General features: G+C 37.3%; 2 protein-coding genes across 4 annotated transcripts in view; one reads left to right on the forward strand and one right to left on the reverse strand.

Annotated features, from left to right (window-relative positions):
* The first annotated feature begins 7,224 nt into the window (after nucleotides 1-7,224).
* PFN2 (profilin 2) lies at nucleotides 7,225-13,534 on the forward strand. Of its 2 annotated transcripts, none has more exons than XM_037842865.1 (3): nucleotides 7,225-7,710; nucleotides 9,859-10,051; nucleotides 11,852-13,534. In XM_037842865.1, exons 1-3 carry the CDS (start codon nucleotides 7,579-7,581, stop codon nucleotides 11,947-11,949), a joined length of 423 nt encoding a protein of 140 aa, XP_037698793.1. In that variant the 5' UTR covers nucleotides 7,225-7,578; the 3' UTR covers nucleotides 11,950-13,534. The 2 variants fall into 2 exon arrangements, with proteins under 2 accessions (XP_037698793.1, XP_037698803.1); XM_037842875.1 differs by having other exon boundaries at nucleotides 12,174-13,534.
* A 3,621-nt stretch (nucleotides 13,535-17,155) lies between these two features.
* RNF13 (ring finger protein 13) overlaps nucleotides 17,156-25,634 on the reverse strand; it is a 213,751-nt gene continuing 205,272 nt past the window's right edge. For both annotated transcript variants that reach the window (XM_037842832.1, XM_037842842.1), the window contains 2 exons: nucleotides 18,147-18,227; nucleotides 17,156-17,847 (listed from right to left, as the gene is read on the reverse strand). In XM_037842832.1, coding sequence (XP_037698760.1) covers nucleotides 17,483-17,847; nucleotides 18,147-18,227 — 446 coding nt within the window. In that variant the 3' untranslated portion in view covers nucleotides 17,156-17,482. The remainder of the gene's footprint in view (nucleotides 17,848-18,146; nucleotides 18,228-25,634) is intronic.

Below are 25,634 nucleotides of genomic sequence, written 5' to 3' on the forward strand. Positions count from 1 at the left end.
ATCAAGAAAAACTAGATGTGTCATCTCTTTGGGGATGTTCTGATGGATTAGCTGCATTTATCTCACATATCGGGTAACAAGACAACCAGTGTTTTTACAGGTTTTGTGCCCTTTCCCTTGGGATTCTACAACGAATATAAATCATCTCTCAAATTCAACTCTAACTTTCTTGGAATGAAATGCTTCATTCTGTGTTTCCAGAATCCTTACTCTGCATCTGGTAAAGCAGAGAAAATGAGTCAAAACTCATAGGGAATTCTCTATAAGCTAGTACGGCATTTAGGGAAGTATATGAAACCCTTAAAACTTTTAAGGCACTATTTAATGTATTACTGCAACAATAGTGGTAGTGCAATTTTTATGATATGAACAATTCATAGAACATTACAACAGGGATACAATAAAATGTAAAGCATTCCCTCAACTGTACAACTCATGTGGAAAAACAACACTGGATAAACCAGAATGCTTAGGGGCCTGGGATGGGGTAGGAAAATGGCTGTTCTGTTTTATCAGTTGGGGTAGGGTTTGGTTTCACTTAACAGAAGCTGATAACAGAAGCTGATTATAGAAGGTTAATCAAATAAGAGTTTATTTATGTCATGTCAAAGAGTCTGGGTGTGGGCAGTGCAGGGCTGGTGTAGCCACTTGAGAAAGCAGGCCCTCTATCCTTTCTGCTCCATCATCCTTAGCATAGTCACAAATGGCTTTGACACCTCTGATGCTGCATCACAATTTGGACAAGAAAGTGGACAGGTTAAAATGCAAAAGCATTATGCCAGCTGAGCTGCACCCCCACCCCCACCCCAGTATCAAGAAGACAATTGTTTTCTACAAAACCCAACCAGTAACTTCTGTTTCAGCTCAATGGCCAATGGATCACATGACCACCGCAGCTGGAGGGGCATCCGTGAAAATACTTCAAAATGGATTTGTTACCACCCCGAGAAAATTTATTATGATATTTAGCAGGGAAGAAGCATAGAAACTGGGAAGGCAAACCAACAATGTCTATCACATTTGATTAACAGAATTAATTGCCACACTTTATGTTTGAAGTCTTGCTTTTAGACATATCTCTAAAAATGTGTCCATTGGTTTTTCTTGCCTTTGTAAATGCACCACACAGATCACAACAAACTTTTTATTTTGATGATTATTTCTTCAATTACTTGATTTTTCAATAAGAAAGGATAAAATGATACATCCACTTGAAGGACTACTGCACAGTCATTAAAAATGATAAAACATATGGCTAGATCTGCACACGCATCTCACACAAAATGCATCCAAATGATTAATAAACATATGAAAAAGATTCTCTCTTTTGTCATCTGGAATACACAAATTAAAACCATAATGAAATACCACTACACACCCAGCAGAATGTTTAAAATGAAGAACTGGTGAGAATGTAGAACAACTGAAACCCTCACATATTGGCCTTACACAAAATCAGCTAAACATTTCCCTTAACGTCGCTCATCTTCCCGTGTTGCTTGTTCCAGTAAAAACCAGTGCCCAAACCTGAAACCAATGCTCAGTTTGTAGTTATTGAATAAAACATGCAAGACGCAGAATTGTGGGTATGACTTCTGCTTCTGGCCTCATAGTGGACTAGATACCATGGCGGCATCTTCCTTCTGCAAAACAACTGGACACTGGACTAAAAACGTATTTAAATGTTTTTCTTTGCTCTTAGGAATTAGAAAAACCTCCAAAGACTATTCCTACAAAATAAAGAGAAAGAAACCTTGAGCAGAAACTGGAGCAGAGGTCTGTATGCATGTTAGAAAAATGGGGATTCCCAGAGTACAAATGCCAATAGCAGCTCTGTGGTGGGGAGCTGAACCAGATGCTCCTGCATTTAGGGGGTACTATCAAAAAAAGGTTAAAGTGATCCCAAGTTGTTAGCAATCCCTGGTACATAGCAGAAGCAGATACAAATCATCTCTGAAAGAAAGTATCCACAATTTAGGCCATTACAATATTCACACATTAAGACCTAGAAAATGTTAACTCACAATCTAAGATCAAAAGTATATAAGTAGGTAAGTCACTGTGGGTGAGAGAGATAACAGAAACTATTTAGATACTGGAATTGCCAGATATAGAATATAGAATAACTAGGTAAGAAATGTTTAAAGAAATAAAATATGGAACCACAAGGAACTATCAGCAATGACCAGAAAGATATGTACAAGAATCTAATGGAACTCCTAAAACTGAAAAACAGATTTTTAGAAATTAAAAAAACTCAGCATAGGTGTTTAACAACAGGTTAAATATAATTGAAGACTTAACTGGAAGATATAACTGAAGAAATTACCCAGAATGCAGCAAGTAAGAAGATGGAAAATATGAAAAGAAACTAAGAGACATGGATAACAGAAGAAAAAAAAATTTACTCTGCGCCCTAAAAGGGAATAGAAAGAACTGAGGAAAGGGAATATTTGAAAAGAAAATGGCAGAGAATTTTCTAGAAGTGATGATATAAATTTACTTTCACAAGGAGAATAAAAGAGACCCAGCTTAGATACATCATTGCGAAACTATAGAGCAGCAAAGACAAGAGGAGATTTCAAATGTAGCTAGAGAGGACAGATAACACTTAAATGTATTAATAGCAATGTCGAAAACGAGAAGGAAATGGAATATCTTCAAAGTGTCAATCTAACATGGTAGATCCAACCTATTTCTCAAGAATGAAAGTTACATAAAGCCATTTTCAGATAAACAAAAAACAGAGTTTACCACTGTGGTAGAATGAATTATGTACCCCAACAAAGCATTGTTCTTAATCTTAATCCATGTACCCATGGGCATAGCTCATTTGTAAACAGGACCCTTTGAAGATAAGTATTAGTTAAGGAGAGGCACAACTACATCAGTGTATTACTTAATCCACATTGCCAGTCCTTTACAGGCAGAAGAAATTTGGATGCAGTGAGCCAGAGGAGTCAGAGGAAACCAGAAGAGCAAACACAAGGAGAAAGAGATGGCCATGTGACAGAAGCAGAGATGCAAGCCTAGCTACCCTAAGGATTGTGGCAAGCCAGACTAGAACACTGCAGACACTAGGGAGAAAGCTTGGTCTTGCCAATGGCTCAATTTTGGACTTTTAGCCTCTGAAACTGTGAGCTAATAGACATTTGTTTAGGCCAACTCATTGTGTTAGGTATTTGTCATAGCAGTCCGGCAAACTAAGACAGCCAACAAGAAATTTCCATTAAAGTAACTTCTAAAAGATATACTTCAGGAAGAAAGGAAAATGATTACAGAATGATGGTGTGAGATATAAGAATGGTAATTAACTAAAATAGCAAAAATAAGTGTATAAATATATAGGTATAAACAAAAATCTGTTCAAAATAATCTGGAGAGGGGTAGCTAGATTTTAAAACATTTCAAGACTTTTAGATTGTCTGGTGGAAGGCTTTAAAATATTAATTTAAGCTTTGTTTTATTAAATATGCATGGGAAAATTTCAAGGATAACACTGAATGAATATTGCATATCAATATCAATTTTTAGAAAGGCAAGGAAGAAGAAAAAAGAAACACAGAAATCATGGGACAGATAAAATTTGTCCAGACAAATCCAAATATATGTCAATAGTCACAATGAATTTAAATGGAATAAACTTTTCAATTAAAGGATTGCCAAATTAGATAAAAAGCCAAAATCTAGCTATGTGAAATTTGTACCAGACACATCTAAAATTTAAGGATGGGGAAAGGTTGAAAGTTAAAAAAAAAAAAAAAAAAGTTGGAGTGGGGGAGGTATACAACTAAATGCCGATAAAAAGAGAGCCGGGATAGTCACATCAATATTTGACAAAATAGATTTTAAGAGAAAAAGCAGTATTACTGATAAAAAGGGTCACTACTTAATGATAAAAATTAAATTCACTGGAAAGAAAAAAGAACAACTTAAACTTCTATGCCTCTAATTAAATAGCCCCTTAAAATACAAAGCAAAAACACATAGAATTTCAGGGTAAAATGGACAAATCTAGAATTATAGATACTCCTTGTGCTTTACTGTAAAAATCATAAATAAAACAGTGAATGAATACACTCAAAAGATAATGCTTGTATTAGAGGTTGTGGGATTAAGGGTGATTTTTCTCCATTTTTAAAACTAAGATTGTTATGATCTTACTTTTGTAATTAAAGCACTTTTCCAAGAAATGAAATGACTTTCTTTTTTGGTTGACGTGAGCACCTTTTATTTTTATTTTTGTGTCGTGGGGCCTCCTCGCCCCGCTCCCCAACAGCTGGCTTTGCCCAGGGCAGTCAGTCGCTCTCCGGGTTGCTGACACCCCCAGGCCTTTGCCTAGTCACCCGCCCCCCGCCAATGGTCAGCGGCTCGAGGACGAGCTCGTCGGTGGCCAGGCCCATCAGGGCGCAGAGGCTCAGGTGCGGGTACTCCCTCCAGAGGCGCCGGTCCCGCCCCTACAGCTGGGCGGGGTGGCAGGGGCTTCCGATGCGGGCCATGGCCCAGCCCCAGAGCCTGAACACTGTAGTTAATTAAAGATTTGAGGTGAGCTAGTTAATTATAGTCTCACTATACTCTGGAGAATTACATTCTATAGTTTCAGCTCCTACCCCAATGTTTACCAGTTTGAGTACATTTTAAGAGTAAAAACTTCTTGTCTCTTTGTGTTTTGCTAAAACGTCAAATGATTTACTCATGGACTTAAATGGCTCAGGCATTATACATTATAGAATCTGTTTTACTACACGGTTGATCTTACTAAATAAGAATACAATAATTTTGGAAAGAGAGCATAATAAATACACTCCAAATTTAAATATGTTGATTGCTAATGGCTGTATCATTCTGGGAATCTGCATTAACAAAGCCAGGACTTTTCTAAGCTTCTGCCCAGACATTGCTATTATTGCCCTAGGGACCAGTTACCATGAAAAGAGTAGAAACATACAAGCCAGTAATTCCTCTTTTCTCACATTACTGTTCCTTATTAATCACTTAATAACTTAATAATATCCCTATTTAATGTTAACCTCTCTTGCTACTCCTAAGACTCAGTATTCTACCTCTATTTATACTTTTTAAAACATGTTGTGGTAAGTCATCGTTATGTGAAACAAGAAACTATCATTGTAGGGAAATGAAAAATAAGACTCGATGCTAAAAAGGAAAACTATTTGGCTCTAAGGAAAACAGGCACAGGATTGTTTCATCATAGTATTTAACAGAGAGACAGTAAAGGGACCCCCTTTGAATACACAATATAAAAACCAAAACTGTATAAAATCCAGCTAGTCTATTTATACAGAATATATTTTCATACTTGCTTAAATTTTACCGTATGTAATTCTGAAAATAATAACTATGTTGGAAAAGTAAAATAATTTAAAAAGTTACATCTTGAAAAATATAGAAAGTGTAAAGACAGGATTCTAAATCTTTATGAATATTTTATCCAATAGATATATTTTAGAATTGTTCGAGACTTGAGAGGATACAAAATACTCAGTTGATCTAATCCTTATGCTGTTTGAAGGCCAAAATAAAAGAAGGGGAATGGAATGAAGTTATTTCCTACTTTTTGCTATAATAGGATACCAAAGCCTAGAAGTGAAATCTTAATTCAGAATAGATAAGTAAATAAAACTGTTTTAATAAACGTCTTTAAACTATCATCACTCAATTATTTTTCTTTTGTCATTATCTTTTTTGTTTAGTTTAAACTTGACTCATAATGTACATACAAAGGGGTGCACAAATCATAAATGTACAGCCTGATGACTTCTAATGAAGTAACATATCCTTATTACTACCAACCCAAAACTGTCAATATTTTAAGACGATAAAATGCTAAGAGTGAAGGATTAAAACCATCACCAACATCCACAAATGCAGAGTAGTAAGAACCGAATAAATGTAACTAACTCAGTTGAGAGGGACAGTTGCAAAAATGAAAATTTTGGGCACAATTTTATTGTCTCTTCAGGACATTAGAAAAATAATTGTCATAATCTGATCGGTCCCTGACTTAGGGATCTCCTACTGTATTTTTTTTCTCTCTCTTTGGTAGCTGTGCATTTCAAAGCAGACAAACACAAAACCTCAAAAACAATTATATTACTTAGCACCGTTCTTCCTTCCTGAGCTACTTTCTTATAATTCGGTCAAATAGTGACCTTACATGTAACATTAAAGCTGAAAATCAATTTCCAACGTTTTAAAGGCATTTTCTTCTTTCCCGTAATTGGCAGAAAGTTTTGTTAACTTAAACTTGAAGTCAATGGTGTGGGGCGTCGCCTCATTCAGGATCTAGTAGCCAGCGCCCTGAAGCTACTAAAGAGGATGCAAGACAGGTCACTGGGACTCTATCCACTGGTAACCTTGAAATACAAGCGTTTCCCAGATCTGGGTCCCGAAGTTACTTTACCCTTCAAGAGCAGAAATGTCACGATGTTCATTCAGTGAAACCTTTTCTAGATTTTTGTTCTTTGCATTTTCGTCAACTTCTTCTGCCCACCAGAACTTTCCCAGTTAACAACAAATAGTCTACATAGGTAGCTAATTGTTTTGTTCGGGATTTATGAGTTATTTAACCACTCGTGATTAGCAACATTAAGGGAGCTGTTCCTGGCAAAGAATCCACAGACTGCGAGGTCCCTTGTACCCAAATGAGGCAACAATGAAAAGATCGGCTAAGCTCAGTAATGTTCCCGGGAGCCACTAACGACCGCTCTGATTTCAGGTTTCCAAAACGCGCCTGCTGGGCTGCATTTATGGCCGAGGGGCAAAGGCGTCCGGGGAAAAGGGTTTCATCGGGTCGCTTTGGATGAGCAAGGTCGACCCTGCCACCAACCGCCCCCACCACAAAGGAGTGTAAGCGCTCTTCATCCCGTCACCACGGCAACTCTGTAATCCGACACCGAGGATCAAGATCTCGCATCCCCGGACATCGGGCGCAGGGACAGGCGCAACACGGGAGACACTCCGAAGCGTCCCTGCCGCCGCCGCCACCGCTGTCGCCAGGACGCCGAGTGTAGCGGGGGAGGCAACCTCCCCATGGGCCCCGGGTCCAGGCTCAGCAGCCCCCAGAGACCTTCAACTCCCAGACAGCGCTTCCCGCACGTGGCAGCCGTGATTGTCCCAGAGCGGTATCCCTCCGCGCCCCTCCCAACCCCTCCTCCATCCTTTCCCGGGACCCTCCGTGTCTGGGCGCCGCGGAAGGATCGCACGCACACACGCAGACGCTTCGCCGCGGCCACGGAGAGCTGAGGGTGGTGCGTTGAGGGGAATTAGCCGGCGCTGTCGTTCCCGGCATCGTAGCTCGGTATTATTCCGCCGCTGGCTGTCCAGCCCCGCGGCTGCCGGTGGGCGACTGGACCGGGCGCACTCCGCGGCTTGTTCGCATCGCCGTCCCCGCGTCCTCCCGCCGCAGCTCCTCGGGGAGGGGGGCGGTCGGTACTTGCGCAGAGCCGCCTCCTCCCCGCCCCCGCCCCGCCTCTCTCCGCGCTGCCGCCGCCCGCTACCGCCGCCGCTGCGCCTGCTGCTCCTTGCTGTCCCCGCTGCAGTGCGAAGGGCTCGAAGATGGCCGGTTGGCAGAGCTACGTGGATAACCTGATGTGTGATGGCTGCTGCCAGGAGGCCGCCATTGTCGGCTACTGCGATGCCAAATACGTCTGGGCAGCCACGGCTGGGGGCGTCTTTCAGAGCATTACGGTGAGGACCAGCGGCGGCCCAGACCCCAGTCCCCGAACCCCAATGGGGCCGGCCGCCGCGCCGCAGCATGGAGCTAGGCAGGAAGGGCTACGGCGGCAGGTGTGCGAGTAGGCGGGCGCCGAGGATGCGGCTGCGGGGCCGGCGGGGAGGCCAAGGCTGGGGACGCCCCCTCCCCTGGGCTACACTGACAGGCGGGGGCGGCGGCCGGACTCCCTGCTGCCTCTGCCTGCCGGGGCCGGGAGTCCCTAGCGTTCCCGGTGTAGCTCGGGGTGCCTGGGTTGGGGGAGGGGGCGCGCCGGACTGGGGGGGGGGGTGTCTGATTTTCCCTCGTGCGGCTCCCCAGGTCCTTTGGAAGTCCGGGGTTTGCTTTGCACTTCCCAGGGTGGAAACGGGGGCCGGAGATTCCGGGCCGGGGCGCCCAGGGCGCGGGCGGGGGTCCTTCGGCTGTAGGGCCCCCAGCGCTGCACCAACAGTGCTCCTCCCGCGCTGCGGGGCTGTGGGAGGCGGCGGCGGGCCGGCCCCCGGGATTCTCGAAGCGACTTTGCGTAGATTTGCTGGTGTCCAGGCCTCCGGGGCTTGCGAGAAATGTACGCCGACCACGTAGGTGGATTCGTGAATCTCGACTTCAGCTCGGGCACTGTAGGGCTTTTTTTTTTTAATTCTCCAAGATGGCGAACTGCCATTGATTTCTTTCCTCCTATGGAGATTCATCGATATACCGTTACCTCCAGTTACGCAACACAGTTCTTAAAAGGGGTGCGTTTAGGGGGTTTTCAGTAATCTGGGAAGACCGAGTGACACTTCACTTCTCCAAGTCCCTCCCTCCTTAGTAATGGTTTTAAAGGAACTATTGCAGATTTATGCTTCACTGATACTGATTTTCTTGTGACTTGATGGCTTTGACTTGGTTTGCCACATGTTTGGGAAATAATTTGTCACCACGTCTCTAGCGCTGTTTATTGTTTGCCCGTTTCTGCCCAAAGCTCTTTCTAAAATTGTGACGATTGTATTGAATACGCGCCCATTCTCTCAGTTTCTTAGACCCACTCGCCCCACCAAACACCAAAATTCGGGGTGCTACTTATTTTACTTTTACTATTTAACATAGTTTGAGATTTCATTGTATAAAACTCAGTCCTTCATACTAGTACTTTCAGATCTTATGTACCCGTTGTAGACTACAATTCTTAAAGAGAACTGGCATTTCATGATCAACTTTTTCTCTGCAGTCGCCTCGTCTTTGTGTGTGCATTCCTGCTGTCTGGCTGGGAAGATTGCGGGAGTGTGCTTGGAAATGGCTGGGGCCTGCTATGACTCTGCAGTTCTGATGGGGGCGACGCCTTCCTTCTTATTCATGGAATTTTAGAATGCACGCTTTCTCCTTTCCGGTTCTGGTGGCTACCTCAGTTTCTTTTCCAATCTCCCTCCATTTTCTCTGTTCCTTTACCATTGCCTACTGCAGTGGTGCACACAGGATCCTCTTTGCATTTGTCCAGAAAGAAAATTGATTACTGAGGTGGGAAGGGAAACTGGAAACAAAAAAAGAGTAGTGGCTAGAAAAAAAGGGAAATAAGGAAATATGAATTTGGAAATCCACCGAGGTTTTGGGATTGAAGTTCATACTGTGAGGGATACTTCAAGCATCCAAAGGAGAGGAGAAATGAACATACCTACTAGAGCAGGGGCTTTATTTAGGCACACTTTCAAATAACTTTGAATGTGGTACAGCTTGACTGAGTTTGATGTGACTAATATGCTAGACAAACTGTTGTTGAAAAAGTTTATAGCAGAATCTTTACTGTTAGATAAGCACCTTCAGGCACCACTTGACACAGTTTATAAATAACTCAAGTTTGCAGTTTGTCTAGTATCCAGCTACTATTTAGAGAGATTCTTTGTATAGGCCAGTCTTTAGTCAGCAGACTACTGTTAATAGTGAAATCTGAATTAATTGATACAAAAAATTTATCAAATATAATTCTTTAGAAAATACTGAGACTGAATCTTGATTTTTAAATTCGTGAAATGTGGATGTCTTGTAGTGCTAGTACAAACTTGACACACAATCTGTCCTTTTATATTGAGGCCTGAAAGGAATTAACTACAACTTCATGTTTTTTTTTCCTTCTTTTCTTTTTTTGGGGGCAGCCAATAGAAATAGATATGATTGTAGGAAAAGACCGGGAAGGTTTCTTTACCAATGGTTTGACTCTTGGTGCAAAGAAGTGCTCAGTGATCAGAGATAGTCTATATGTTGACGGTGACTGCACAATGGACATCCGGACAAAGAGTCAAGGTGGAGAGCCAACATACAACGTTGCAGTCGGCAGAGCTGGTAGAGGTAAGCAAGGTGCTGTTTTGGTTAAAAAATTGCATGTCACATTACAACTTATTAAGCAGTTTCTTTTAACATTTTGAATGAAGGTGTCAGTCCATAATGGCTATTAAGGTGGTTTTTGAGAACTGCCCAGCACTGAAGGGGGAGGCACTGCTTTCATTTATTTACCCTATGGCAGCTGCACATAGAGCCTAGCCTCTGAGATTCTGACTTTATTCTAAAATAGAATATTTGTATCACTTCTTCATGTTCAATTCAACAAACTTAAAATCTAAGTTTGTCTCATTGAACTGCTTGACAAGTAGAATGATAATCTTATGATATAGCCAGATTGTTAAATTGTTCAAGTCATTTGGTTATGTAGTTTGATTCTTTGATTCTTTGATCTTTGGTACTCTTCCTTCTCTTTCTTGCTTGCATTTTAATCTTTTCACTAGTCAGAATAAAGAAAGAAAAATTAAAATGGTTTCACTTTTCTGTTAGTGGGGGAGAGAGAAATAATTAGCATGATGGTTTTGGAGACAATAATCCCATTTATTAAAATATTTTCAGACTGTGTGAGATTTATACTTGTGAAGTAGGAAATAACATTTAGTTAGTATATTTGGTCCAGAAATTCTGGTGTCTCCTAACTTGTTGACATTGCAGAAATTCTTAGTTCACTAAAGGATTTTACTGCTTTTTTGAAAGAAACTTTCTAGAAAGTGAGGCTTATTAGGCATCCAGTTGATTTACAAGTACAATTTAAATGTGTTAACCTGTGTAAACAGTTTGTAAATTAAGAGGGCTTCTGTGGTTCTCATGTAGCAAACTTGACATACTTAATACTAAGACCAGATCTGGTATGTGAAGGGATTTGAAGCAGCTCTGAGCTGTAATTTTAATGCTATGGATCTTCTAACTCCCTGTGGTTGTCCAAAAGGTTACTCTTATTCTGGTGGGAGTTGATATTTATGAATGTTTCTCTATGGCAAGATTAGATGATTCTGAATAGTAGACAAATCTCTAAACATTAGCTGAGCCTCAGACAAATGTTTAAAAGCATCAACCATGTGGCATTAAACTAAAATGAGATTTATATACCACATAACACTACTGACATCTAGTGGCAGTGAATATAAAATTTGACATATTTTGGGGATTAGACTGAATTGCATCATAGAAGAACCTGTTAGAAATAATAAACCTGTTTCAGGATTTTAGACTTGACTAAAAACAAAGCTAGCACAGTGAGGATATCAGTATGCACAAGCTTTAAATATTTTTAATTTGTTCCTTTCGGAATGGCACTGAAAATGCTATTTAAAATCTGGTCTTGGTTTTCCTCTTGAAGTAAAAGGCACATTTAGCCTCATTGATAAGTCTTAATAGTCTGTACTTACTAAGCACTTTAAAATTGGGGAGAATTCTGTAAATTAATAATTACTCTAACTTTTTAAACTTTATTCTCCTGTGGCTAGTATTTGTGTTACATCGACCAGATTTTTTTTTGCCCTACAATTGAAGATAAAGTGATCATACATTTTTTTTTCTAGCTAGTATACAGATAGTAGTATAGAGTCCTGCAGCTGCATTGATTGGACTTCCAGGATATAGCCAAGAGTTACTATGGTTTGTTTTTAGCATATTATCAGTTTTAAAGTTGTCTTTTTTTTTTTTGGAGACCTAGTTGGCTTCAGTGCTTGACAGTTCATGGAAAACTAACTTAATGTTAACTTATTAATCAGGGTTCTGTCTGCTAAAACTTAAGTGACTTTCTTTATTAACACTTCTTTTGAAACACTTTTCTTCTTTCTCTTTCAGTCTTGGTCTTTGTAATGGGAAAAGAAGGGGTCCATGGAGGCGGATTGAATAAGAAGGCATACTCAATGGCAAAATACTTGAGAGACTCTGGGTTCTAGCTGCTAGGCAGACTGTTAAGTATTAGGGGAAAATTGCTCTTAAACTTTCCTAGCTGTAAGCTTGAGTCTTAATTCTGGAAATTTTATTAGCAATGCAGGGTGATGGGGTATGAACCTGTGTCTCCTTTGTATCCCTCTGTTGGTGGGGAAAGGTATCTTTCTTTCTGCCCTCCCCCCCTTAAATAATTCTGTTCACTTTTGTTTTGTTTCCTTGTGTACTCCAGCATTGGTTATAGTCATGGGAAAGGAAGGTGTCCACGGAGGCACACTTAACAAGAAAGCATATGAACTCGCTTTATACCTGAGGAGGTCTGATGTGTAAGCAGCCTCTCCCCATCTACCTAGCAACTGTCTTCATCACCACCCAATTATGGTCATAGTGCTACCAGAGTATAGATGGTGGCTAATTTTTCTTTACCTATTTTCTAATGTCATGATTCCTGTTTGCCCAATGGATCATTTGTATGTTAATCACTGTATGTAACGAACCCTTATCTGGCAACATAATTGCAGCACAATAATGATTTGCATGATACCTTGAAATTTGGGGGGAGGGGGCATGCCAGTTAGGCATCACTTTGTCTTAGCAATTAATGGGATATTGATTACTAAAATAAGTTAATATTAAGCAAGATGCCAGTGTACAATCTCTAATTTGATCAATGTCTTTTCAGCACTTTGAGCTTTTACTTGGCTCAGTCTTCCTTTTGTAGCGCATGATTGGGAGGAAAAAGTGCATGCATCTTTCCTTCACTCCTCTTTTCCCACCCCTCCTTTTGCACATAGAGTATTTGGTTTGCTTTCCTCTTATCTTGTGCAGTGCCTGGTTTATTTAACCAATTAATACCTTTTTTGTTGCGCTATTGAGAGCTGCAGTAGTTTGCTTTTAGTATTGTTGTTGCACTTGAGTAGAGACAAACCTTTTTTTTTCATAGTATCTGTAGGACATATGAAGAGTGCAACTGCAAAACAAGAGCAAAAGGCACTTCCTCCCATGACCTTACAGTAACCATACTGATTGAATCCCCAGGGACATTCCGTCATTGCAATAGCTCAGATTTTTGGTTCCTGTTTTTTTCTTTGCACACCAGCTCTACACTTTAGTAAAATTGTAAAAGGCTGCCATTATGGACATTAGGTATCCCAACATAACCATCTGGAGTGTGTCCAGTTTGTTCTTCATAGGACCAATTTTTATTTGCAGCTTGAGTTTTTATATGAAGTTGCATTATTGTGGACTTGGCTGTCTTGTGATGATTTTTTTCATATGTATTCTGTGCCATACTATTGTTAAAATGAACTGTTGCTATTGTGAGATGGATTTAAACTGACCTATTGAGGATTTCTTTCGAATGGCACTACTTTAGGGATATTCTAGTATTTGCTTTTATTGTTTGGGCCTTGTGGATAATGTACAGATTTGAAAACAAATCTTGTTGCTGATTTGTCCATTTCTTTCCCTGCACTTTGTTACATCTGGGATACAGTCTAACTCATCTGATTTAATATGCATTTTAAAAAATGCCATAACTATTAAAACACCTTGTTTACAGACAGATGAAATAAATTTATTCCAACCAAATAATATAGACTCTTGTTGTTTATGTAAATTGTTGCTTACTGTTGTAGTTGATTTTTGACACAATGGAAATACACAAAATAGGCCAAAGAGTGCTGTAACTACAAAATCTTACAATTAAAAATTTAGCCTACTTCATTTCAGGTAATATCTGTTATAAATAAAATAGTGCTTAGGAATTTCATTCTAATGGGGCTTTGATATTAAAAATGACTTGTCATTTCATGCTCATTTTCAGGCTAATAAGAGGAAAATGGACTTATCTGTTTGAAAATAAGTACTTTCCTCTTGTGGCTAGTCTCCACTACTGAGTGGTAAGGGGCCCCAGTACCAAGAAGGGTTTGTGCCCTATTGTGGGCTCTTCTGTGTTGAAATGTCTTTTGTCTTCTTTAGATTTGGAGGCTGCATTGGCTGGCTGAGGTCATCCAGCTGGGATTTTCCCACAAAGGAGAAGACATTCCTTAGATAGCATGTAAGAGAATTGGGATGCTTCTGCAGTTTCTGGCTTTGGAATGACATGTTTACAATGGCTATACCCTGAGATATATTGAAGTTTAGTAACTATGTAAGTTTAGTATTCTTTAAATAAATCGTAATCATGAGCTGTTGAGCCAGAAGCTCAGTAAAGGAAAAAGTTAGTGAGCCTAATCAAAACTGGGGAGCTGGGTTCTGGGGATCCCCTCTGGAGATGTAGATTCCATAGGTCTAGGGAGTTGCTTTTGAGAAACAATCTCCAGGTGACTGATTTCAGTTGCCTGTAGGCTACCCTTTGAGAAACAGTGGTTTAGGGAATAGGAATTAATATCCTTGCCTTACTTAAAATATACCAAGAATATGTTTTTCGTTACCAGTGTTGTCAGGCATTAGGACTTAGTCTTGAATTTCAGTGTACATATAGGAATGAAAAAGTATGGAAGATAGGGGATTTGGTACTACTTTAGTAGTTGGGCAAATCCTAGAAATTGTAAAACATTAACAACAGAAACCTATCAGTTTGTTGACCTGTCATGGTCCCTGTTGGGCACAAAAGGCTGGACAAATGGAAATTTGGCTATTGGGTTGTGATGATTTGAGATGGGACAATAATATACCTTCACACTTAATTTGTGAAGAACTATTAGTGTGATTAATTATAGAAAGCAGTGACTGAAGTTGTAAAATCCTTAATGAACTTGTAAGTAGGTAAGGGGTTTGTGTGTGTGGTATTGCAGATGTGAATAGGGAATTAAAAGACAGTAGAGGGGCCATTGCATCACTAACACTAAAATAGTAAATAATGAAATTCGCCTGATCAGCCCTCTCCTCCACAATTTCAATAGAAAAACAATTATAAAAAATATACACACACCTTATTTGCTTTTTACTTGATTCTAGGAAATTTAGCATACAAATTTAGCACATTTGTATACCAGAACGTCCATCCCAGCATTACTTACAAGAACCAAACTTGGAAAACTTTAAGAGGTTCAAATTTGAAGAGTATAGGTTGAATGAAAGATTGCATATCCATAGGATAAAATGGTCACTGAAGAATGACATGAGAGAATGCTCTCACTGAATGTTAAAGTACTGTGAGGATTCACCTACTGTATAAATACACATGGTATACAATAAGATGTATTTTACATATTTCTGAAGGCAGCATATCAAGATGTTAAGTTTATGTCTGGGTAAGTTTCCAGATGACTATATTTTGATTTCCAGTGTTTTAATGATGTTACTTTTATAATCAGGAAAACTTAAATTAGGAAGGTTTTTTTTTTTAAATAGAAATTGGATTTTAGTTGTCCTTACTATCCTATTCAAAAAGTTCTCTAGTTATACTATGAGGAAATTATAAAAGATTCTAAGTGCATATTAAGAGAACTAATAACATTATCTAACCAGTGCTGTTAAGAAGATACTTCATACCTTTATTTTTTTCTTACAATTAAAAGTAACAGTTTGGAGTACTGAAAAGATAATTTGTGCCTCAGGAACTCAGTTTAAAAGTATCAGGAGCTTGGTCTGAACTGTGGATTAAGGACAGAGAATATGACATCTCATAATGTGGATATATGTTACTGTGAAGTGCAACTTTTTTTTTACTTTAAAATGCTCTGTTTTAGGTATGATGCTATTATTAGTTTCATGATTATTGTAAAAGCTAATAGTTACTGTGCATGTATGTGCCAGGCATTGAGTTCCATGTTTTGTCTTTATACTCTATGTTAGATTAAATGAAATTGTGCAGATGACCAAACAGATTTAGAAAGGTAAGGGCCATACAAATATGTCAAATTCAAAAACTTTGCTAACCTACCATGGTTAACTGTCTCCTTAAAAGATTTTTTAAAAGAAAATGGATCTGTTTCTCAGGCCTGTGTTTTACACACACACACACACACACACACAAAGGTGGGGTGAGGGATGGTATTAGACAACATAGATGTTGAATTCAGTCTTTCAGTTTTCAAAGTGGAAATACCTTTTTCTCTGATTATGAAAGTTTTTTTTTAAGCAATTCAAAAAGTAAAATTCCCCCTCATATTAAATTTCTTGAATATATCAGTTTGTTTTATAACAAAAGGGTCATTCATATACCTAGTGTAGTTATTCTATAACATGTTTTTATTCCCTTTATATTAACAATTTCCCATGTCAATACAGATATATATAACTTAGAGTGTATATACCTTAGTAGAGATTATTTTTGGAATGGTTTTGGCTGTGGTCTTAACTTTCTTGGGAATTTCCTAATTGCTTGTGAGCAGTCAAGTTATCTTGGACAAAATTCTAAGGTGATGTGTACTTACCTGACTTCATCCATATCTTTATAGCACTGACTGATAAGGCTAACATGGTTAAAGAATACACAGTAAGTAATACTACAGTAGAACAAACATTTGATGGTTCTTAAAGTGGAAAAATGTGTTTATTAACATTCAAAGTCCCCTCATACAAGGCCATATAAAAATTCTTAGCTTTTTTTGATTATACATAAGTCTATATAGTCTACATAGTTACAATGATGTATAATATAATTTAGCTTTTCATAATACATTGTTAAAATACATCATTAGTTCTGTTAAACATAAGCACTTATTTTCAAATCCAATACTTGAAATAAACAATTTTCTTCTGTACATAGTTTAGCAGGGCTAATAAGCATAAGATGCTCTTTATTAAGAGGTATATGATTTGAATATCAACAGTTGCTGGAGTTTGTTATTTTTTATGCAGTGTTTTCTTTTTGCTTTGATCACAACCACATAAAACCCTTAAGGATACTGAAATTCAGTAAGTAAAGTTCAGAGACTTATTACTGTAGCTGCGGAATCAAATTCATACATAACACTAGTATTAAAAACCTTAAAAAAAACTTGAAATCTACACTAGTATGGACTGTTCTATCAGGAAAAGACTACTTGGGAACAGGAGGGAAAAACAGCTTTAAGTATACATGTTTTTCTTTGTGGTGCTGATAGGAGGAAAAAGGCATTATAATATAGTACCTTGCTACCTCTCACTAATTTGGGTATATACGAGGAAAACAGATATTACTCAACTCAACAACTATGTAACTTTATGTAGGTGGGAGATGGCTTAGCTCATGCTAGGTGGCAGCAGCTCGGACTTTGTGTGGTCAAACAAAACACTGGCATACTGTGACCTAGGTCTGCAAGCTTTACTAAGGTTTTTTTTTTTCCTTTTTTTAATGTTTTGGCTATATATTTCACTTCAAGAGGAGACCTGATTTGATGCTTGAGGTACAGCACCTTTCTGTTACTTCTTATTAAAATGGAAGTACACTCCTGAAGATAAATACTGGATCAAAAAAATGTGTTTCAGTCATTTGATTAAACTGTAGAATACCAAACAAGTTATTTCTACAGAAATCGCTGAAGGGAGCGAAAAATTCAAATTATATACCTAAATATTTTAAAGTGAAATAAACAAATTTCCCTCTGAAGGTCAAACTGTATTTGCTATGTTGTAATCCCGTTCACCATTAGGCTGTAGTTGGACCACGACACTATGTTCATTAATTTCATTTTCTGCCTCACTACTTTCGGTGTCTTCATTGTCATCTTCCTCATAGTCTGAAGATTCTGTCATGTTCTGATGTGAATGGGATTCTGATAAAGCTCCAAATGACTGGGTGCTGACAGAAGCCAAAGGCCTAAGTAAAGGGGTATGTTCTGACACTTCGTTTTCTTCTTGACTACTGTCTGTGTCAGAGTCTGAATCGCCTTGAGAAGGAACAACTTTTTGCTTGCAGACTGGGCAGGTTTTTTTGGTTTTAGTTAGCCAAGGGTCTACACACTTGCAGTGATAAGCTGTTGAAGCAAAATATACATCTTTCAGTTAATATGCTGTGGTTAAGATCATTATATTTAATCCTTGCCATTTTTATTTGGTGTTCTGATCCATATACATCAAGTAGGAATAGTAGAAGAAAAAAGTTTGTCAGTTTTTACAAAAAACCTCCATCCCTTAATTAGACTACTAGTTAGTGCAGGATTTGGCTTGTGGTATTCTAATAACCATTAGTAACTATTTCCTGTTTCTTCCCCTCTAATAGAGATTCAAAATGTAAATTATACATAAATTCAAACCAGTGGGTAATTACCCATACCATGGGAACAGGGAAGGATTCTGAGCTTGTCTCCATCTTCATATTCATCCAAACAAATGGCACACACATCATACTCATCTCCTGTAACAGAAAATAGTAAATAAAACTTAAGTAAAAGAAGTGGAGCAGTATTCTTTTCCAACTCTTCAAGTTAGGTCCTTGTCAATCGGTTATGTTAAATGCCTTTTAATTTACTTGTCTAAACGATGCCTCTTTCATACTTGTTTCATACCCAGGGAGCTGCTTAATTAACTGTTCTAGTTCCGGGTCCTGAATTTTTAATTTAAATAGTTAATGTTTTACATAAAACAGGCAATTAAAAATAGATGTCAAATTTATTTATTCTTGATTACTTTTGCAAAAGAGTTTTTTAAAAAGAGTCACCATTCCATTAATGTGTTCCATCCATTAATGTGTTCCATAACTATTCAAATGCTAGTTTTGAAATATTTTATGCCTAAGAGAACAAAATTTCACGATTTAAATTTCTTAAAGTCTCTGGGTCTCTTTAAAAATACAAATATAAATATGGTGGAACATAATCAAATGTTTTTAATAGTGAATAAAAATAGATTTGGATGAGACACTCTAGGCTTCAAATCTCAGTTCTAACAGTACTAGTTGTGTGGTGCTTGGCAAGTTACTTAGCCCCTGACAACCACTTCATCTGTAAAAAGATATCTACCATGTAGATTTACGAAGATTAAATAAGAGAGTGCGCAAAGCACATTAACTATTCAATGAATGGTGGTTTTTATTAACATCATTGCCATTTTAATTGTTGAATTTTTAATCTTGGAAATTTATTAATTCATAGCTCTTTTTGGAATTCAAGTATGGTTATAAGTTTAAAGGAACTGGCAGTCTTTTACATACTGTAGCTTTTTAAGTTGAGTCAATAGTGGCTTAGGACACCAATGTGACTGCTTTCAATTCTGTGGTTTCCACTAAATGTATATATTAGGTAAAAACTTACAAAACTCCCAGAAGTTAAATTCATTGCCTGTCTTACTCAGAAGGTAATAACCTTGGGAAGCATCTCAGAAATAAAGCCATTGTCTGGATAGGTAGGCTGGATGAACATGACACATAAAAAAGGTGACGCTATCACCCAACAATCCCTTGAACTTCCTCTAGTCATTGAAAATAGCACATTCAGGAGGAGTCCTAAATAGAAAGCCTTAATGAAAATCTTCACTAAAATTTGTCCAGTAACATATCTGGTTACTGTAGTCTCACCTATCAAATCTGTGTGTGGAATGTTGTGACTGATTAGACTCATCTTAAGCTATTAAAAAAAATAAAAGCTCTGATGTATGTGTAATTAGAGTTATGCAGTTGATCCATTTACATGGACTTTGAGGACAGTTCTAATATGTTACACAATCATTCATGACTGTTTCGTCATACAAATCAAACTTTCATTCTCATCACTTTGTAAAAATGTGCTAAAAACTCATACGTTGAACAAGAAAAGACTGGTCCAAATTCTGGTCTAGGCTCCAAGCCTCATTTTATTTCCCTTTTTGAAAGAGGAGAATCTATATCCATCCATTTATCTCATCCATTCATCCATCTTCATATTAATGATATATTTTAGAGATAATGGTATTAAATTTTCAGTCTTGATATCCATTCAAATGCAGAAAAGAGCTTAAAGTTAAAAATAGAAGTTTTTACAGCCCAACACAATGAAAAATAATTCTTTTTTTAAAAGATGATGCAAACCATTGGATCAGTAGAAGCTATTTTGGGGACAGGTCATATTTTATTTTTCATTGTACAGAACAACAACAAAAAACCCTAGCCAGTTTCTTACTAGTTACTGCTGGTTATTTGTGGTAGTTTCATACACGAAACAACTGAACTTAGGAGAAATACAGGTAGAGTCCTTCAAGCCTATGGTCACAACATTTAATCAGCCAATCGATATCTTGTGCCTTTCTGTTTAAAGACACCTAACATCTTTTGCTGCCTTTTTAATATTGCATAGTCATGCCTTGGGAAGTTCTTTGTTTCACTAGCCTAGGGACTGCCCCCATTTAAGTTCAGCTAGAAGCAGTATCATTGCCTTCGAAACATTTTAGAGCAACCTTTAAACAAGGCCTCTGGACAAAAATTTAAGCAAGTTTAATCATAATTGCAGCTCATTAAATAAAATGTTAATTCAATTACACTGAACTCACAGCCAACAGCACTACAACTTATGCCTGAACGAAGCTTTATCTATCTGTAACATGCATTAACATGCATTTTCTCTGTAAGGCACATCCTCACCTTCTTGTGTTTAGGAACACTAGATCGCACTTCAATTCAGCACTATGCTTGGGGGCTATTTTAAACAGCGAAATTACCAACAAAAAGCACAAAAATGCAAAAAATGTGGCCTTCAATATACTGCAAATATACTAACCACATGGGTCCTAAAAGCCAGAGAACCTTTCCCAGCTGTGGTCAAAGGAAATGTGACCATGGAAGAAAGGCACAGAGAGATGGACCCTTGCTGGTTTTGAAGAAAGAGGAGGAGGGGTTCGAGGCAAGGAATTGGATGGCCTCTAGAAGCTGGAAAAGGCAGGGAATTGAAGCTACTGAGCTTAAATATCAATCTCTAGAATTGTTTCAAGTGATGGATTTATAGTGATTTCCCACATTTTCTTGCCCTAACATATACTTTAAGAAGCAGGTCAGGACTCAAGGTGTAGATTGTAATCATGAACCAGAGCAGAGCCTTGTGCTCTGCAGAGAATTAACTCCTGTGGCTCTGTACTGGTCCTTTTATTGTTAGCTGTGTATCCTTGTGCAAGTCACTTACCATCTGTACATTCAGTTTTCTCAAGGGCAACACAAAAATATTAACATACCTATGTTTTAGGATTGTTATAAGGATTAAAGGATGTAATATATGTAGATTACTTTATTGGTGCTTGGCACATCCAGTACCTCTTAACCAAAGATCAGACTGTCCTGATTGCCTGGCATACTGGCTCATGAACATGGGTTCAAAAGCAAATATTACTGTTTTTGTAGAAAAAGTGCTTTGTCAGTTATTCCCTGCTTCTGCTAATGAGGAAAACAATGGCAGCTTTCTCTAACAAATAAAAAAAAATGGATAAAATTAATCTTTTCTCCAGTCCTCCATACCAATTCCCAAGGTAACTGAACAAAAGACAACTGGATAAAATATTTTTATAGTCAGATTTCCTTGAGAATCCTTCCTGACTATTTTCAAGACCTGGACAAAGGAATTATTTACTTTTAAGGTTGTGTTAAAGGAAGTTAAACATGGTTATAAAAATTAAGCATGTCTTTAATAAAAAATATATATATAAAAATTAAGTATTGGCCCATTTTTATGAAATCTGCTTTAAAATGCTATATTCCTTTTTTCCTGTCTCTGAAATAAAAACTCTCTCCTTGGAAAATTTCAGTAATTAAGCTATAAAGGTAAAATGCCTGGTAACTTAAAACTTCAGCTAAGAAACCCATTTTTACCACTTGTATTTCAGGGATCTTGGCTCCTTCACATACTGATCAGGTGAAGTAGAGAAGATAGCTCCTACACTGCCTTAATTACTTAGTAGATGGATTAAATAAAAACAAGGAAACACAGTGTGTACAACCAGTCCTTACTGTTACAGACTTAAGTGAATCAGGCAGGAAACTCAGGAAACCTCAATTTCAATTAAAGAGCTACTTTTTTTAAAAAATTCATTTTATTGAGATATACTCACATACCATGCAGTCATACAAAACAAAGCGTACATTCGATTGTTCACAGTACCATTACACAGTTGTGCATTCATCACCAAAATCAATCCCTGACACCTTCATTACCACACACACACAAATAACAATAATAAAGTGAAAAAGACGAATTAAAGTAAAAAAGAACACTGGGTGCCTTTGCTTGCTTGCTTGCTTTTTTCCTTCCCCATTTTTCTACTCAGCCATCCATCAACTAGACAATGGGGAGTGTGGTCCATATGGCTTTCCCAATCACATTGTTACCCCTCATAAGCCGCATTTTTATACAATCGTAAAGAGCTACTTTTAAGGACAGTAATGACTAATGAAGAAATCTATAAGGAAGCTGACTGCTTCAGAAACAAGAAGACAACTAAAAGGCTATGTTATATGTTAGAAATGGCTACATCAATTCTTAAATCATTTAAGTATTAATCAATACAAACCATGCAGAAAGAGCTGCAAAAGTGAAGATTAATAAGATAGGAAGACTTAAGCTCACTTCCCCAAAATATGGTAAACATATTAAAGTGCTGACAAACTTTTACAGATACTGTATTTGTGTAGAAACCTCAAGTTGCTAGTTTTTAAAGTTTTTGTGGACTTGATTACAAATTGTGCCTAGGAAGATATTTCCAAACACCAAAATTCTATTTGCTTTATTGGCAGGTATTTCCAAAATAGAAATTTTATCATTTAGAATACTTACTTTTTTTTTTTCTTTTTCTTAAAATTTTGCCAGGGTGTGAGGAGAGTGATGGTGGTACAAATGTTACAGATTCCTCTAACATTTCCACTATGTTCTAAGCTTAAAGAAGTTCTTTTAAAGACTTTCATGGCTTGGTGTTCTGACTCACTGGAGTGGTGAGTCCCCACAAAAGTGCTCTACACCTCCCTTCATGTTTTCAGTTAGATGCAACTATGAGAAAACTGCAACAACTAAACTGGGGTTTCTTTCAAACATCTATGTGTACTTTGTCAAAATCATTAGAGTACACCTGATAATACATAACAAAAATACCAAAATACTTAAACGCCAAATATAGTAACCAAAAAATCCTAAAACAAAAAGACAACTAGCTCAAATTTATGGTTATTGAAAAGAAATAGCAAATTTAATATTTTAATAGATATTATAAATATATATTATTTATATAAAATATATATTTAAAAACTTGCTTCATGATTTTGACAATCTTTCTTCATCATAAAAGAAACTTTGAATTTTGATGACACTAATACTTTTGTTTTGTTTTGCTAACATTCCTAGCACATATATTTAAAGTTTCAGATCACATTTAAATATTCCCCTTTTGATTCGCAGTGTAAAAAGGATACTAAAAAATGGCAACTATATTCAACAACTTTCAGAGTCAAACATTTCTTAGATATGGTGGTGATGAAATGAAACTGCATGCTCATTAAAGACACAAATAATTACACTGAAGGGAAGGAGAATTATAATTGGCAACTTTTTTTGGGGAAATGTGTTAGTGAATTACTAATTACTAATTAGAGTAAGAATAAAAATTACTGTCTTACAGGCCGTAAATAAACCTGATAACAAACTTTGAAACTAGCACTGATGATGGCTTTGGTCAAATTTCATTTTGGGTAGCCACTTTTTTTAATGCAATTTTATTGAGATACATTCACATACCATACAGTTATCCAAGGTATACAATCAGTTCACAATATCATCATATAGTTGTGCATTCATCACCACAGTCAATTTTTGAACAGTTTCATTACTCCAAAAAATAAAAATAAAAAAAAAGTAAAAAAGAATACCTAAAACATCCCATATGCCTCCTCCCCTCCTACTATTCATTTATTTTTTGTCTCCTTTTTAATACTCATCTGTCCATACACTGGATAAAGGAGGTGTGAGCCACAAGGTTTTCACAATCACACAGTAACACCATATAAGTTATATAGTTATACAATCGTCTTCAAGAATCAAGGATACTAGATTGCAGTCCAGCAGTTCCAGGTATTTCCTTCTAGCTATTCAATACACTAAAAACTAAAAGGGATATCTATATAATGCATATAAGAATAACCTCCAGAATGACCTCTTGCTTCCAAATTTGAAATCTCTCAGCCACTGAAACTTTATAACCACTTTTTTAAAACTTAACTTTCCCCATATTTTAAATAGCCATTCTACATTACTCTTTATTGGTTTTAACTTGATTGAGTTACCAATGCAGATAAACTACAATTGCATCCAAGATCTTTCAGAATAGAGGAGCAAATACATTCAAATATGTTATGATCCTGAAGAAAATAATCAAAGTTAACGGGATTTGAGAATGATAAATATTGTGCCAAACCTCAAGTAGTTAAAAAGCAGTTATTTGTATTAAGTACAGAAGGCTTCATATTGTTCGTTATTTATATTAAGTTCAGAAAGTTTCATATTGTTCGTTTTCAAGCCACTAGGATGTCAAGGTATAATACACCCTTCCAGAACCAACATCAACAACTCAAATTTATGTATGTATAAAATATTTGTCTGTTCCAATTCAATATTTTTCTTTTCCTTCACATAAAGGAAGTTAAATAAAAAATCTGAATGTCTTAGGTACAGTTGGGATTTAAAATGAAGGGGGGCAATGGGCCTACATTATTTTTTCAAAAACTAGAAGTACTTATAAATAAAAGACTTCTGCCTTTAGACTAGAATGATCTAATGTTTATTACAACCCTCAGTGTTGCAATGGAGACTATAAAAAGTCATGGATAAAATTTCCTTCTAAAAAGGACATACAAATTGATAAGAAAACACCAAAATCTCAATAGAAATGTGAGCAATGACACGGCAGATTACAAAAGCAGAACAATAAATGGGTAGTTTACCTTTTTTAATGTAAACTATGATGAAGTGAGAGTTTTCCTATACTGCTAGTAGATGAGTTTTGAGAAAATTAGTTTTGCCTCCAAAATATTCTTTTCCTTAAACATAGTAAAAGTGAAGGAGAAGTAGTTGGGGAGTTCTGGAATGGGGAAAAGAGAGAAGAATAGGAAGGATGAAAGCCAGGAGGCAATTTTATTTTGAAATGGTAGTGACTGAAGAGGAGAAAGAGGGGAGTAGCATTTGAATTGCAGCCTGGCTCTAGCTGTGTGTACCCCAAGGTAACTCTGACTTTTCTGAGCCTCATTTTATTTTTCTATAACATGGCCATGATAATTAGGTTGCTCTGAGAAATATATGAGATCACATATGCAAAGTAAATTGTTTGCTTGCATACTACATAATAGGTGTGTTATTTGCCTACAAGATATATAGCAGAAAATTAATCAGATTATGATGCGGTGCAATGCCCACCCCAAACCAATTTAATCCCAGGTAGCTCATTTGGTAAATTACAATGATTTCTTCTTTTAGAAAGGGACTGTTGTAGACTGAAAGCAATTATAGCTAGAGGCAAATGATAAAGATTAAGAGAGCCATGATACAAACTAACCAATAGGACCAACTCCCTCAATCCCCTTCATCCTTAAATCTATTATAGTGTGGAACTGTAGTTTTATTTCTGGATGTGAAGTAATAAAATAGTTCATCTTCAAGTAACCCAGGAATGTACCAATCTCTCAGGGGCAGGAACCTCATTATTTCACTGTTTTGTGGCCATTATGAAAAGTATTTCTTTGGAGGAAATGAGAAGCATTCTCTTTTTGACTACTTTTTAAGAGAAAATTCAGAACCATTTTCCTTGAAACAGCTCAATACATAATAAA

Source organism: Choloepus didactylus, chromosome 1, assembly GCF_015220235.1.
Source record: "Choloepus didactylus isolate mChoDid1 chromosome 1, mChoDid1.pri, whole genome shotgun sequence".
Classification (NCBI taxonomy): Eukaryota; Metazoa; Chordata; class Mammalia; order Pilosa; family Megalonychidae; genus Choloepus; species Choloepus didactylus.

Bases quoted from the DNA above. Each gene is read 5' to 3' on its own strand.
- PFN2 (XM_037842865.1), top strand. From the start codon at position 7,579: ATGGCCGGTTGGCAGAGCTACGTGGATAACCTGATGTGTGATGGCTGC. The intron at 7,711-9,858 runs GTGAGGACCAGC...TTTTGGGGGCAG, and splicing joins GCGTCTTTCAGAGCATTACG to CCAATAGAAATAGATATGAT. The intron at 10,052-11,851 runs GTAAGCAAGGTG...TTTCTCTTTCAG, and splicing joins AGTCGGCAGAGCTGGTAGAG to TCTTGGTCTTTGTAATGGGA.